Source organism: Sardina pilchardus, chromosome 4 (genome assembly GCF_963854185.1).
Source record: "Sardina pilchardus chromosome 4, fSarPil1.1, whole genome shotgun sequence".
In the NCBI taxonomy this organism is placed as follows: Eukaryota; Metazoa; Chordata; class Actinopteri; order Clupeiformes; family Clupeidae; genus Sardina; species Sardina pilchardus.
In genome coordinates, this window is record NC_084997.1 from 521,861 (window position 1) to 535,818 (window position 13,958).

Below are 13,958 nucleotides of genomic sequence, written 5' to 3' on the forward strand. Positions count from 1 at the left end.
TAAGTGACTGGTGCATGGCAAAATCAATAAATGATTACTTAACTATGAAAACAGAGAAAACTTCATCTCACCTTCATCATGGTGATGGCGATATAACGTGCCTCTTTAATTATCATTGGTTCATAGGTGGCCTCCAGCTTGGGGAGAGGAAGCCCTCCAAAGGTGAGGTCTGTCCCAGACCTGGAAGAGGCAGAGGGGGAGGAGGAAATGGAAGATGCAGGGGTGGAACCAGGCAGTCGCTGAAACTTGCTCATGTTCTCCTGCTGAAGAGGTTTTTTCTGAGACACAGGAACTGCCTTTACTTCCACCTACATGGCAGAGAAAATGCAATGAGAAAGCATAATGTTTAATGTTAGAATTGTGTATATAATTTGTTTTGACAAAGGTTTTCACAGAGTTTTATTTCCACAGTGAAGGCATCTATGAAACAGTAATATTTCCTTCACAATAAAGTGCAGAACAAGCGTGTAAACTTTCACAAATACCAGATGGGAGCTTATCAACCATTAACCACATCAGACCTAGGTTATTTTCAGCGTAATGTTACTACCTTCACTTTTAAGATCTTATCTTGGTCACAGTAATGGCCAACTATACTGTACATGCTATATCTTGCTTCTTCAGAACAGCCTGGGCTAACCATATCTGTGAAATTATGCTTTGATAATACTTTCCCTTTACCATCAAGTAAAAATTTTGTTGATGGGATTTTCTGGAATTTGACAACATAAGAGTTGTGCAGGTGTGCAGAATGTAAATGTCATGTAAGTTGAGCATTACTTGCTCTTGTGAACTGTTTATCACATGTTTAGTTGCCAATGTCATTGGAAAGCTTAGGTTCCGCTCTTACACGTGATGTGTGTGTGATACCTGTATGAGGAGTACTTCACATGTAAATCAATAGAGGAGTGTGAATTTGACACAATTTGCATCGCTAAAGGTTAATCATTCACATAATTTATATTTTTCTTTGTCAAACACAAATGGGCAAATACAAACCTTCATGTTGGGCACATGCACCACATCTCCATACTGATCTTTGGTCTGCACTGCCACCGTGGTGGGCCAGCCACAACGGATGTCATCCTTGTTCAGGATGAGAGCGGTTTTCTGTGGATCTGCGTAGGAGTCTGGCTGAAGCCATCTAAGGCAAGAAAGTATACATTAGAAAAGCCTTGTGAGTAAAGGCCAGAAAATACACAGGAACTGTATATGACACATACACAAATAAAAATAATAATAATAATAATATCCATCATATACCTAACAGTAAACACACACACACACATTTATATTTGTATTGTTCCTTGATGACCAACACTTCCACACGTCAATATCTACTTAACCTAAAAATGTGCAATTTGGTTTGCTTATAATTCCTCACTTTTCCCCTGGGATAGGATTGATTTACATAGACTCTGATAATCACTGCTCACAATTATATCAATTAATTTTCCATATTATCTTGCTGTTTTATTTAATTAAAGTTGCATCTCTGTTTTTACCCATAATCTATGAGTATACTTTTAAGTGTGTGTATGTTTGAGATGAGGTCCACCTGGCCAGTCGGCCTCCACTGGAATTTGGGACACACGTAATGAAGTCCTCCAAGAAAGAATGCTCATTGGTCTGTAGGTGTAAAGGCAGGTTTCCCTCCAGAGCTTCCAGGATAGTGGGGGAGTGAGTAAGAGCCAGTCCCTTGCCTAGGATTCCAGAGTGGGCCTTACACACCTAACAAAGCAGAGCGCACACACACACACACACACACACACACACACACACACACACACACACACACACACACACACACACACACACACACACACACACACACACACACACACACACACACACACACACACACGATAAGAATAGTATAAACATTATATCACAATGTATAATTGCTATAATGTGAAGGTGCGTATGTGTGAATATAATTTGAGTGAGGTCACTTACCTGAAGAGAGGCCTCTTCAAGTATCTCAAGATCATCCTCAAGATCATTCCCTGAAGGTTAATCAAATTGCATTAAAATATTAATGTGGAAACAGGGTTTAAATAAACCCTCTTGCCATAAACCAAAAGCTATGCAATTAATCTAGTCATATCGTACAGTGGTGCGCGTGCATTATGATCCCCACAGTTGTTTTACACTCTCACAGCGGTACGTGCTCTATTGCATTCCATTTCCCTAAAATGTCTGTCCACTCTGACATTACATTTGCACATTCAAACCAATTAACACTTTGAGTGCCAAAAACGCATTGTGTTTTTTGCTCCCATATGCATTTTTAGAAAAAATTACGAAAATAGACACTCTAACCTTAAGTGTGATTTTTGGAACTCTATGATGACTAGAACTGAAATAGATGACAATCGAAAACTCATGAAAAAGCACCATCTCTACATTTTATCATAACTCAGCTTTTGATGGTTGCTGCTTTGGGTCGAATCAGTGGCGCTTGCACGTCAGGTCAAAACCAGGCCATTTTCATGGGTTTATCATATCACTAGGTGGCAGTCTCGCCAGGTCACTTCCCGGAAACTTTATAGGCAACACTTCATATTTCATGAAAGACGCTATATCTCCATTTCTAGAAAAGAAAACTAGCCACTGTTTAGCTTTGGATTTCTCAGGAACAGATGCATGTGGAAATAACCCACTGAGAGCTTTAAAGTCTCACCTTTCAAACAAGCCATAGTGTCCATAGCTATAACATAGAATACGCTGTGGCTTTAAAAAAAAAATCAACAATGACTGTGTTTACATGCACTTTACATGCACTTGCACTTACATGCCGGTTATGAGGCTTATTCTGATTTTGATCATATTCAGGATATGGTGTTTACATGAACACAGAGAAACCCGGTTATTAATATCCCTGTATACATGATATTAAAAGAATTCCGGTTACCAACAATAAAGTTCTATTAGCACTCTGTATCCCGGTTTCTAATGCAATACGTGTTTTGCCTGAGAAACTGGGATAAGGTGTTTACATGGAACAGTATCCCGGTTTCTCTCGGAGTACGCCACCTAGCATAACCAAGATACTCGTTACCGGGATAAGGGCATATCCGGGGTTCTAAAATCGGGATATGATGTTTACATGTGCAAATACAAAACCGGGATACTTCCCGATCATAACCGGGCTACTTAAGTTCATGTAAAGTAAACGCAGTCATTGATCAAGATTGCTGGCACTCTGGGGTTATCTTCTCTATCTTCCTATGCGTTTATCAGTTAGTAACATTAGGAATCCCTGATCAATGTGATTGGTTAGGCTGGACCAATGATTTCAAAGTGAATGGTATGCCTACGCCTGTCACCCTGGCAGTGTGTGTGAGTGAGTGAAAATAGATTATATAGAGTGAAATACTGTATACACACGGTGAATGAGTCTATTCACAAAATTAATGAGCCTGTGAATTACTGTATCGCACACGTGGGGCTACAAGCACACCAGGTTTCATGCAGACGTCTGGACTGAATATGGATTGAATATCATCAATATGGACATTTATGTCCTTACTGTACTGTAGCATTAGTCATAATAAGGTCACATTATTCATAATAAGGTTGCATTAGTCATAATAAGGTTACATTATTCTATGAGTTACCTGTGGACAGAGCAAGATCTTTCTTCATGAGGGCTGCAGCACACACACTACCCAAGTATGCTAGCTCCTTCTCAAGCTGAATAATGCCCTGGTAACATAGAGACTTGGTTACATCAGTCATTTTCACCACAAAGTTTATTTATGAGAATAAATGGGTGAAGCAGTTGGAATGTTGGTAAGGGTTTTTTTCAGACAGCAGAAGAGATATGGCTGTTGCCAGAACAATCTCCACCTCATCCTATTCTGATGGCAGTAGCTATTGAAGCAGAGATGGCACAGCAGGATTGGCCTGTTAAAGGAACACGCCACTGTTTTATACAATTGGGTTATTCTATGTCGCCCCTAGAGTTCAATAAGTGAGCAAAAAACATTTAGTCTCCATGCATGCACTGCTGTAGTCTGGCAGCGGCCCCACTAGGTTAGCTTAGCATAGTGAATGGAATCCTTTGTTGCCAGATAGCATGCCGTGAGTAAAAGCACGGCAACAACAACAACAACAATTTTGTAAAATGGCGTGTTCCTTTATCAATGGCGCACTCTGAAAAACAACAATGTTGCTTGTTATGAAAAGGAAAGCCAAATTTACTGATGCAGAACAAATCACAATAATTTTGCTCCAATATTCCTGTTATTTAATGATGTTTTATCACTTGAATTGATCTGTACAGGAATTAGCAGAATACAAAAAAGTTGTGATTGCCAATGGCTAGAATAGAAGGCTGGGACCCAACACATAACATGAATGATAGTTTCATGTGCACAGCATGTTGTATCACAAAAAGCAATGGTGCAATCTATGGTCACTTCTGATAGGGAATTATTTTACAACAGTAAAGTTGGCCCCTACTACAGCTGGAGAAATGTACTGTGGTTGAGCAGTGCAATAATAAACAGTGCAAAAACAGCCAAATGGAGCTGTCTTGTATGATAAAAAGGCCTCAGTAGATATTTGTGACAACTGACTTTTCTGCTAACCTCATCAGGGGCAGGATTGAACTCATAACCCACTGCCATGCACTTAAAGCCATAAAAGCAGGCCTTCTCGTCTTTCACATAATCTGAGGCAGTCTCCAGGGAAAAAAGGACCTCATTTCCTGAAAACAAAAAACATAGTGGCATGAGCATCACAGCAGTGCCTTTTTAACACACATATGACATTTGTATCAATGTGGTAATACCTGGTAAAACCAAAACTGAGGTCGGCCAGCCAGTGGAGCCACAAAACCTTTTCAGCTCAGTCCAAGAGTTGATCGCTTCTTGAATAAGTGGTTTTGAGGAAAGACTAGACAAATGAAATGAACGGCATGGGATGAACAGTCGTAACACATCCTCTGGTTGAGCTGTACCACACTGAGGGTCAAACTCAATTGTTGTCCATCTCACACAGTCTGGGAAGGACACCTAAAAGGAGAGAAGTTTAAAAACAGAACACTTACACTTCTGTTCTATTAGTCAAGTTAACACATACAAGACAAAAGACAAGCAAGACATTTTTAAAAGATTTTTTAGATAAGCAGTTTTTGCAGTGCAGAGGCTGAGACATAAAGATGTGTGGTTTTCTGATTTTCAGAAAACCCTCAGGATTTAGGAGATGGTTTTCAGAAATGCTTAGGTTTTAGAGAGCATTTTTAATGGGCACTCTCGGTCTTAATGGGTTAAGGAATAAATAGACAGATTGACTGATTGATAAAAGTTCAGAAATACATTTGAATAGATACAGAATGAGTGAAAGAAAGAGCAGGAGAGACGAATTACAAAGGAATGTTTTGAATTCATCTTATTTCTACAAAAAAATATATTATTACAGACATGATACATCTATAATACATCTGAAGGTACTGTGAAAAATAAACTAAAGGCTATTGAAAGTATGCTTCACCTTGTACTGAGTGACACTGGCCTGCTTGTAGGGATGATCACTCTCAATGACAGCATAGTGATTGGACGTAGTACATGCTGACAGGCCCTGATCCGGCTGATTGCCCGTGGTGCTGTCTGTTGACTGGTTAGGGTTGAACATTGGTGGGGCATACTTCTGGTTCAAAGCAGAAACTGCTGGAAGCAACTCTTGAACCAGTCCAAAGACCTCAACTGCAGCCTGAAAGAATATGAGGAGATGTATGAAACTGATATCTAGACAGATACTCAATGTATTTATTTTTTTGTGCATCCAGTGAATTGCAAGTCCGGATAAACACATTTCTGGAAGTACACTTTTTGGGAAATAGTCTTTGTTTTAGATATGAACCACACTTCAAAAATAAAATCTGAAATCTAAGAGTTATTAATCACATATATAGATTAAAAATGCAATGGCAGACCAATTTGCTTGGTTTTAGGATCTGTTTGCTTGTTTTCAGGATGAGACGTCTTAAAAAGAAGTCAAACTCTTCTTAAATTAAGTCAAATAATTTAACAAGGGAGCACTAGGTACGTTTCTTCATACTAAAAACTAGAGATGCACTGATATGGAATTTTAGGGCCGATAACGATAACCGATATTTATCATTTTGTTGTGGCCGATACCGCTACGATAACCGATAATATTACTCTTAGAGAAAAAAATGACATATTAATAGGGGACAACATTTAATAGGCATCATTTAATTGCACTAATTGTACCTACCACCAGTGAGGACGGACATAATAGTCCTCAGTGGTAGGCTAGTAGTCAACAACAGCAGTAGCCTAGGCCTCTGTGTGACTCCTTTAAAGCGTGACGTTATTGAGGTGCGAGTGAGTGGCCAGGAACAGTGAGTTCTCATATGGAGTAAACACTCAACGCAGATAGATGGCTAGAAGCTGAGAAAAAGCTAGCGACCAGATCAGAGTTTATGTTGGAAACATATGCTTAGTTTTAGCAGCAGGTAATTAAATAAAGCTGCAACTCCTCGGACTTTATCTTGTTGTAGGGTAATTGACCCCCAATGTGCAGCATCCTGTATAAGTGCTCGAGCCGAACCGCAAAAAAGACGGGCAAATGATCAAAGTGCTGTCCAGTGTAAACGTACCTTCTGTTGCGCACAACCTGCAGTACTACAGCGGTAATATTACAAAACCAAGCGAACAAAATGCAAACATAATACTAAAATACTTAGAACTACTTACAGTATCTAGTGATTTTTCCCACCAAAGAGTTTGTTTATTTGTCTTCCCGGCTAGCGCTGAAAAGTGGTGCTTTTTCCAGTAGGCCTATTAGTCTGATTGATTTGCATTGAGCTCAATAAGCATCAAACAGGCTAATAGGCCTACTGGAAAAAGCACTATTAGTCGGCAGGCCAACATCAGGAAATGTGCTTAGAAAACACTTTTGATGGCATTTTTTGTTAAAAGTTGGCAACCATGCTAGAAGTTATTAGAGGGCTCTGAGGTTCCAGAATCCAGCGGTTGCCAAAATCATATTCATAATTTAAGGTCAAATTTGAAGGTCAAAAGGTAAAAAACAATGCATTTTATGGTTTGTCGATTTGGGGGGCTCTATTTTCTTTTTTCTTTTTAGTACTTTTATTGCATGTTTGTCCATATATACAGTACAGACTTCACTTACTTCAACTAATTTACATTGCATTCATTTTTTGTTTTGTTTTGTTATTAAGGATAAAGCAACAAAAAAAATACAGATACAAACCGAGAAGGGGGGGGTGTGTGTGTGTGTGTGTGTGTGTGTGTATGTGCATGTGTGTGCGTGCGCGTGTAAAGTTGTAGTTGTTATTGAGGGGGAGGGGCGGGGAGGGGATATTCGTTGTTGTACATTATGTGTACATGGGTGTGGGTGTGTGTGCATGTGTGTTGGTGTGGGTGTGTGTGCGTGTGTATGTGTGTGAGGTCAGTGTATTTAAGCCTACAAGTATTGTTAACTGTTTATTTTAATTGCATACAAGCAAATCATGTCCTGTGTGGAATATTATTAATTAAATTGTATCATCTTATATTATTAAAGTCATTTGTTATTTTGTGTACTATTTTATCCGGGTATAAGTTTTCCCATTTGCCAAGCTGATTCCTAATTTTAAAAGTGAGTTTCTCCATTTCCAAAATGTTTTCTATTGTGTTGTGCCACTTACCTAAGTCTGGGGCTTTTGCTTGCTTCCAACTCCTGGTTATTTGTTTTATTGCAGATAGTCGTAGTATATTGAATAATATTTCATATTTAGGTTCCATTTTGGCAGACAAATTAATACCAAGTAAGTTTTCTGTTGTTACGTTCTGCTGTAAATCAAAAATAAATTTAATTGCTTCACCAAATTCCTCCCAAAATGTTTCTAAGGCTGGGCAGAAAAAGAAAATATGACTATAGTTTGCGTTTTGTTCTCCACAGCTTCTCCAACAACTAGTTCCTTGTTGGGTGAATTTACTACATTTGTCAGGTGTAAGAAAGAATCTCTGTTGTACTTTCCAAGCAAATTCATTCCAATATATTGATTGTGTTATTGCACAGTTTTCTTTTAACGAAGATCTCCAGTGTTCTCTTGTAATATCAATTTTTAACTCTTTTTCCCATTTTTCTTTAACTTCAGCCTTTAAAGCGGTTAGTTTTTGTAATATTTTGTAAATTTTTGAAAGATTCCCCTTACCTTTATTCCTATTGTGGATTAAATATTGTACTAAATCATTTTCTATTTCCTCCACTAACTTTTCCTTAACATAGCTTCTTACCTGTAGAAACTTAAAAAAATGTCTTTTATCCAAGTCATATCTAGAAGCTATATTTTCATATGTATCTACTATACTTCTATTCATAACTTGTGCAAATGTTGTTAATCCCTTCTTTGCCCAGCAATCTAAAATATGATCCATTCTATTTGGTAGGAAATCTGGGTCGTGTGCCATTTCTCTGAGATGCATACAGTCTGTCTTTATATTTATTTTTTTACAAATTCGTTTCCAAGTTCTTATGGTGTTCAAAATGCAAAAATGTTGCCCTGTGTGGAAATTTTGAGTCTTTGAGTCCAAAAAAGGTAAGGTCCCCAAAGACACCGTTGTGAGTTCTCTTTCTATATTAATCCATTTAGTTTCTAATGCCATGTTCCTCCATTTCATTATTGTTTGGATTTGTGTTGCATAGAAGTAATTTTGCAGGTCTGGCACCCCTAAACCCCCTTCTTCCCTTTGCTTAGTTAAGGAATTTAACTTAATTCTATGTTTCCCATAATTCAAAATAAAATTAGAGATCATTTTATTCCATACTCTAAACTGGGATTCTAGAAGTACCAGTGGCAATGCCTAAAACAAAAATAAAAATCGTGGAAGGACCATCATTTTGATCGCTTCCACCCTTCCCAACATTCCTTCAGGAATTATTCTCCATCGATTCAAGTCTTGCCTTACTTTATGCTCCAATGCACCATAATTATTGTCATACAGATCATTCAGATTTTTACTTATATAGATACCAAGATATTTGATCTTCTGTTTATATTTAAAGTAGCAATCTTTCACCTCTTGTCTAATATCTCTCCCAATTATTAATGCTTCACATTTATTTTCATTTAACTTATATCCTGAAAATTTGCTATATTCTTGAATTATTCTCTTTAACGCTGGTACTGTTTCTTTTGGTTCTGCTAAATAAACTATGATATCATCTGCATATAATGCTAGTTTGTGTATGTCGTTTCCTATGTTTATACCTTTTATATACGAATCAAAAAAGACGAATCATGAAATCAAAAAAGACGAATCATGAAATCTATTGTTTTCGACCTTTTGACCTTCAAATTTGACCTTAAATTATAAAAATGATTTTGGCAACCACTGGATTCTGGGACCTCAGGCCCTATTAATAACTTCTAGCATGGTTGCCAACTTTTTAAAAAGGATATCATGAAAATAGAGACCCCCAAAGAGACGAACCATGAAATCTATTGTTTTCGACCTTTTGACCTGAAATTATAAAAATGATGTTGGCAACCACTGGATTCTGGAACCTCAGACCCTACTAATAACTTCTAGCATGGTTGCCAACTTTTAAAAAGGATGTCATGAAAATAGAGCCCCCCCAAAAGACAAACCATTAAAATCTATTGTTTCCAACTTTTTGACCTTCAAATTTGACCTTAAATTATAAATATGATTTTGGCAACCACTGGATTCTGGAACCTCAGACCCTACTAATAACTTCTAGCATGGTTGCCAACTTTTAACAAAAAATGCCATCAAAAGTTTTTTTTAGTGTCTTGGCCTGCCGACTATGCCAATCTCTAGATTTTTGATTATCTTACGTAAATGCCAACACTGACATTTCACCCTTTTATTAATATGATCAGTTAAGTTCCAGCTCCAATGCTTGTAAACTATATGAACCACATGTAGGATGTAACAATGCAGTTGAGAATTTATTGTGGAGGACCCCTGGGTCAGTTGACATGACTCATGCATGAAACTATATCTAGTCGCATTTTCAATGTCTGGAAAACACTGTTGTATTTTGAGTATTACTGTCAATGGATGCTCACATTATGTCCATTCAGTAGTCACCAGTTGGCCAGTTGACATAGAATTAAGGGTAGGTCGTAAGACTTGACAGAAAACAATTCTATTACCTTTGGAACAGAAGCAGCAACCGGGCCAATATAGGCTAAAATGAGGGGAAGAAGCATGGAAAACAAACTGGAAGAGCTCAGGAGGTCTGGGATGTCCTCTGCTGCAGAAAGAAACAACACAAAGTGTAGAACATTTTTAATATAATATTGAAAGAAACACTGATATTTGCTACTATAAAGTCCCCTTGGCCTTTGGAATTAAAATAACCCCACATGAACACTGTACCCTTCACCATACCATTTCATTCTCATTGAGCTCAATGCAATTCAAACCAGCTAATAGGCTAACTGAAATAAAACCATGTCAATCTCTAAGTATGGTGAAGGGTATAGTGTTGATGTGGGGTTATTTTAATTCCAAAGGCCAAGGGGACTTTATCAGGGTGCATAGTGTCCTGGATCCATGAAATAACTGGCCTTTAAAAATAAAAATAAAAATCCTCTATGGGAATTTAACATGGGCGTTCCAATACTTATGACCCCTGTATTTTAAGGAAAACATTTATTTACATTATTCATTCACAAAGAAAATCGATGTCCTTAAGGCGAGACACTACAGGTGATTAGGGTAACATTTTTAACTAGCAGATATCACTATGAAACTTCCCAAGTTGATTACTTACACCACAATAAGAAAAAAAAGTATTACAAGTTTTTTGTAATTTAATGTTTCAATATGCAAATTAGGCATTATCTCATTAAATATGCGGTAATTTGCATATATTTTAAAATACATAATCTGAGTTTTGGATAAAGCCAGGATCAAAATAGTTTTTTCATTGTGTTAATATATTACATGGGAGAAAAAATACAGAGGGATTTATGGATATCTACTTCTGTTGTCTTGTAAATCAGACAATCAATCATCTGTTAGTTCACAGTAAAAAATGAACAGACAAAACTAACTAACATAGACAAGCGTCCCACTAATTTAGGCTATTCCTGCCAGTGTGTTTTCTGCTATTGATTCGACCAAAGATCCTTAAATATTAGCCCAGGTTGACGTTACATTATAAACTTTGTTTTTCATGCTAGCGCAAACTTATCCTTTTAGTACACCAGAAGAATATATAAACGCCTGGACATGTAGCCTAGGCTAGTGATTTTCACCGCTTAAAATTAATTTAAACATGGTGAGGCAATTAAAATCAAAGATTCTAGAACAGAACAATAGAAAGTGCCATTGCAGGTTGTTTGTTTAGAACAGGAAATCGCGTTGCCGGGACAACTCACTCATGCACTCCAGCCCCTTTCGTTGGGAAATTATAAAATAGCCATGCGGATTTTTCTGTCTATGGATTGTACACACAGTCTTACAAATGTTTACTGCTCTTCCAGTCAGGTAAAATGTCATTTATGTTACATAACTCATTTAGCTACACGTATGTTGTCTGTGCCATGCGTTTCTTTAGGAATCCACCATTTTGGTTTGTATAGAAATTAGGCTAATATTGTGACACAAACGGACAATAAATGGTGACTGACTTCTACAGCACAGCATAGGAAAGAGATACGGGACTTGGATTTCTGCTTATCCTGCTTGAAAAGGTGTGGTAATGGTGAAGTTTTCACAAGCGAGGAGAGGCTAATGGCCAGACAGTCTGAACGCAAAGGTGAGGCTTGTGGACCCGGGCTATTAGCATCAGTTTGGCCCGAAGTTAGCCTGGCCCAAGCTGGCCCGACGGTGTGAAGCCGGCTAATAGGCCAACTGGAAAAAACACCATGCCCATCTCTAGCTATGGTGAAGGGTATGTGATGATGGTTATGGTTATGGTTATGGTGGTGGTGCTTAGCAGACGCTTTTGTCCAAAGCGAGATACAAACAGAACAACATAATAATGATGTATGATAATAATAATAATAATAATAATAATAATAATGGCCAAGTCCAAAGGCCAAGGGAACTTTATCAGGATGCATAATATCCTGGATCCATGAAATAGCTGGCCTTTAAAAATAAAAACATGTAAAAAATCCTCCTGCTCCTATGGGAATTTAACATAGGGGTCAAGTACTTATGCCCCCCTAGCATTTTAGGAAGAACATTTATTTATTTACGATACATTCTTCAAATACAAAGAAAATTGGTGTCCTTAGCGATTAGATTTTTACTCATTTTTTGAATTAAGACAATAAGATCAATTGTCAAATGATGATTTTATATTTCTCTTTTTAGGCAACTTTAGCATGGTATCAAATACATGTTCTCCCCACTGTACATGACGAGGTTCAATGAAAAATACTCACCATCTACTGCAAATGCTCTGTGAAGAAGATCTTTTGCTGCTCTGACCACTGCACTAACCACAGACAAAGCTCGACTGCAATTCTTATCCTCTTCATTGGCTTTACTCAACATCTGAGACTGCAGGTCACCATCATATTCACTTCTGTAAACACAACACATGGCAATGGTTAAACTTTCTGTTCTTTTCATTTTTTTTATGATGATTCATATATACCAGAAAAAAAACATCACCTAATGACAAAATGAGAGTGATCCATTTGCAGACATTTGCGACTGTGCTATACTGGATGGCAAATTACAGTATGATGAATAGACAGCCATTACTTTAGTTCAACATATTGCTGTGTTCAGGGTCTGGTAGTGATATGAAATTATAAGATAATTTTGACTTAGTTTAAGAAGACCTTTACTTATTTTAAGGAGTCTTATCTAGACAAATTTGGTCAACACTGTGAGAGAAATTCGCTTAATGGACTGGCAGACAAATTTGCTTGTTTTCAGGATGAGACTGAAAATAAGTCAATCTCTTCTTAAATTAAGTCAAATGAATTCAAGAGAATGCACAAGGTTCTATAAGTCTCTTTATATGATTATAAAGATACAGTGGTAGTAGTGTAGTGATTAAGGAGCGGTGGTAGTGTAGTATAGCCCCTAAAACAAATCAAGCTTCAACCATGGGCATACCAATGTGTATAATAATTGATGAGTTTATCGATAATGGCCGGGTTTCCCAAAATTGTTAAGAAGCTCTTAAGTGCTAAGAACTTCTTAGGAGCGTTGTAAGAATGTTCTAAGAACGCTCCTAAGAAGTTCTTAGGACTTAAGAGCTTCTTAACGATTTTGGGAAACCCGGCCAATATCTTTTTCTCAGAATAAAATTGTTTCACTTCAAGGTTGGCTTTTTCTCTGTTTTGCACCCAACCCATAGCATCTGTACTATGCAGTTTGTGTCAGTGCAGAAAACTGTTGCATCCCTGTTTGAAATTATGAATATCATATAAGCCTTTGTTGGACAACCAAAATATATTTCATCCTCACCTGTAGTAGAGGATCTGAGGGATTTGTCCTCGTGTTTGGTTGGTGCCATTACTGCTCAAACTGCAGGTGCTGAAGGTGAAAGCAACTCCATCGGAACACTGCACTGTGGTCATTCCACCATCACCATTAGCAGTGCGACTGCCGTAGTTTCGCAGGCGGACAGCATATTTCACACCCTCCTACAAGATTGAAGAGTACATTGTTATACACACAATACACATCCTCCTACAAAAAGCATCAACCAAATGTAATGTAATGTTCTGTACATGACTACAGAGGGCATTGTTATACATATGGTCATTTTAGTCTAGGGAGAAGTATTTCTAAGAAGTGTTACCTTGAGGGGAATGGCTTTATCAAGCCTAATCTCAGCAATGTCACTAGGAGAATCATCTGTGCTATAAGTGCCTTTGACCAGCTCCAGGGATGTCCATCTATGGGAGTGGGCAGAATCTCCTGGGTGTTCTGTCTGGGCCTGGTTGAATGGGAGAAAGAATGGACGGATTAGCT

General features: G+C 37.8%; 1 protein-coding gene across 17 annotated transcripts in view; it reads right to left on the bottom strand.

Moving 5' to 3' along the window:
* Positions 1-13,958, bottom strand: part of mycbp2 (MYC binding protein 2) — a 306,540-nt gene that overhangs the window by 149,261 nt on the left and 143,321 nt on the right. For 16 of the 17 annotated variants that reach the window (XM_062533688.1, XM_062533704.1, XM_062533694.1 and 13 more), the window contains 12 exons: positions 13,786-13,923; positions 13,449-13,627; positions 12,410-12,552; positions 10,163-10,263; positions 5,500-5,718; positions 4,799-5,021; positions 4,596-4,714; positions 3,621-3,708; positions 1,957-2,006; positions 1,559-1,731; positions 1,000-1,144; positions 72-308 (listed from right to left, as the gene is read on the bottom strand). In XM_062533688.1, the coding sequence (XP_062389672.1) occupies positions 72-308; positions 1,000-1,144; positions 1,559-1,731; positions 1,957-2,006; positions 3,621-3,708; positions 4,596-4,714; positions 4,799-5,021; positions 5,500-5,718; positions 10,163-10,263; positions 12,410-12,552; positions 13,449-13,627; positions 13,786-13,923 (1,815 nt within the window). The remainder of the gene's footprint in view (positions 1-71; positions 309-999; positions 1,145-1,558; positions 1,732-1,956; positions 2,007-3,620; positions 3,709-4,595; positions 4,715-4,798; positions 5,022-5,499; positions 5,719-10,162; positions 10,264-12,409; positions 12,553-13,448; positions 13,628-13,785; positions 13,924-13,958) is intronic. The other variant, XM_062533690.1, reaches the window with a different exon arrangement.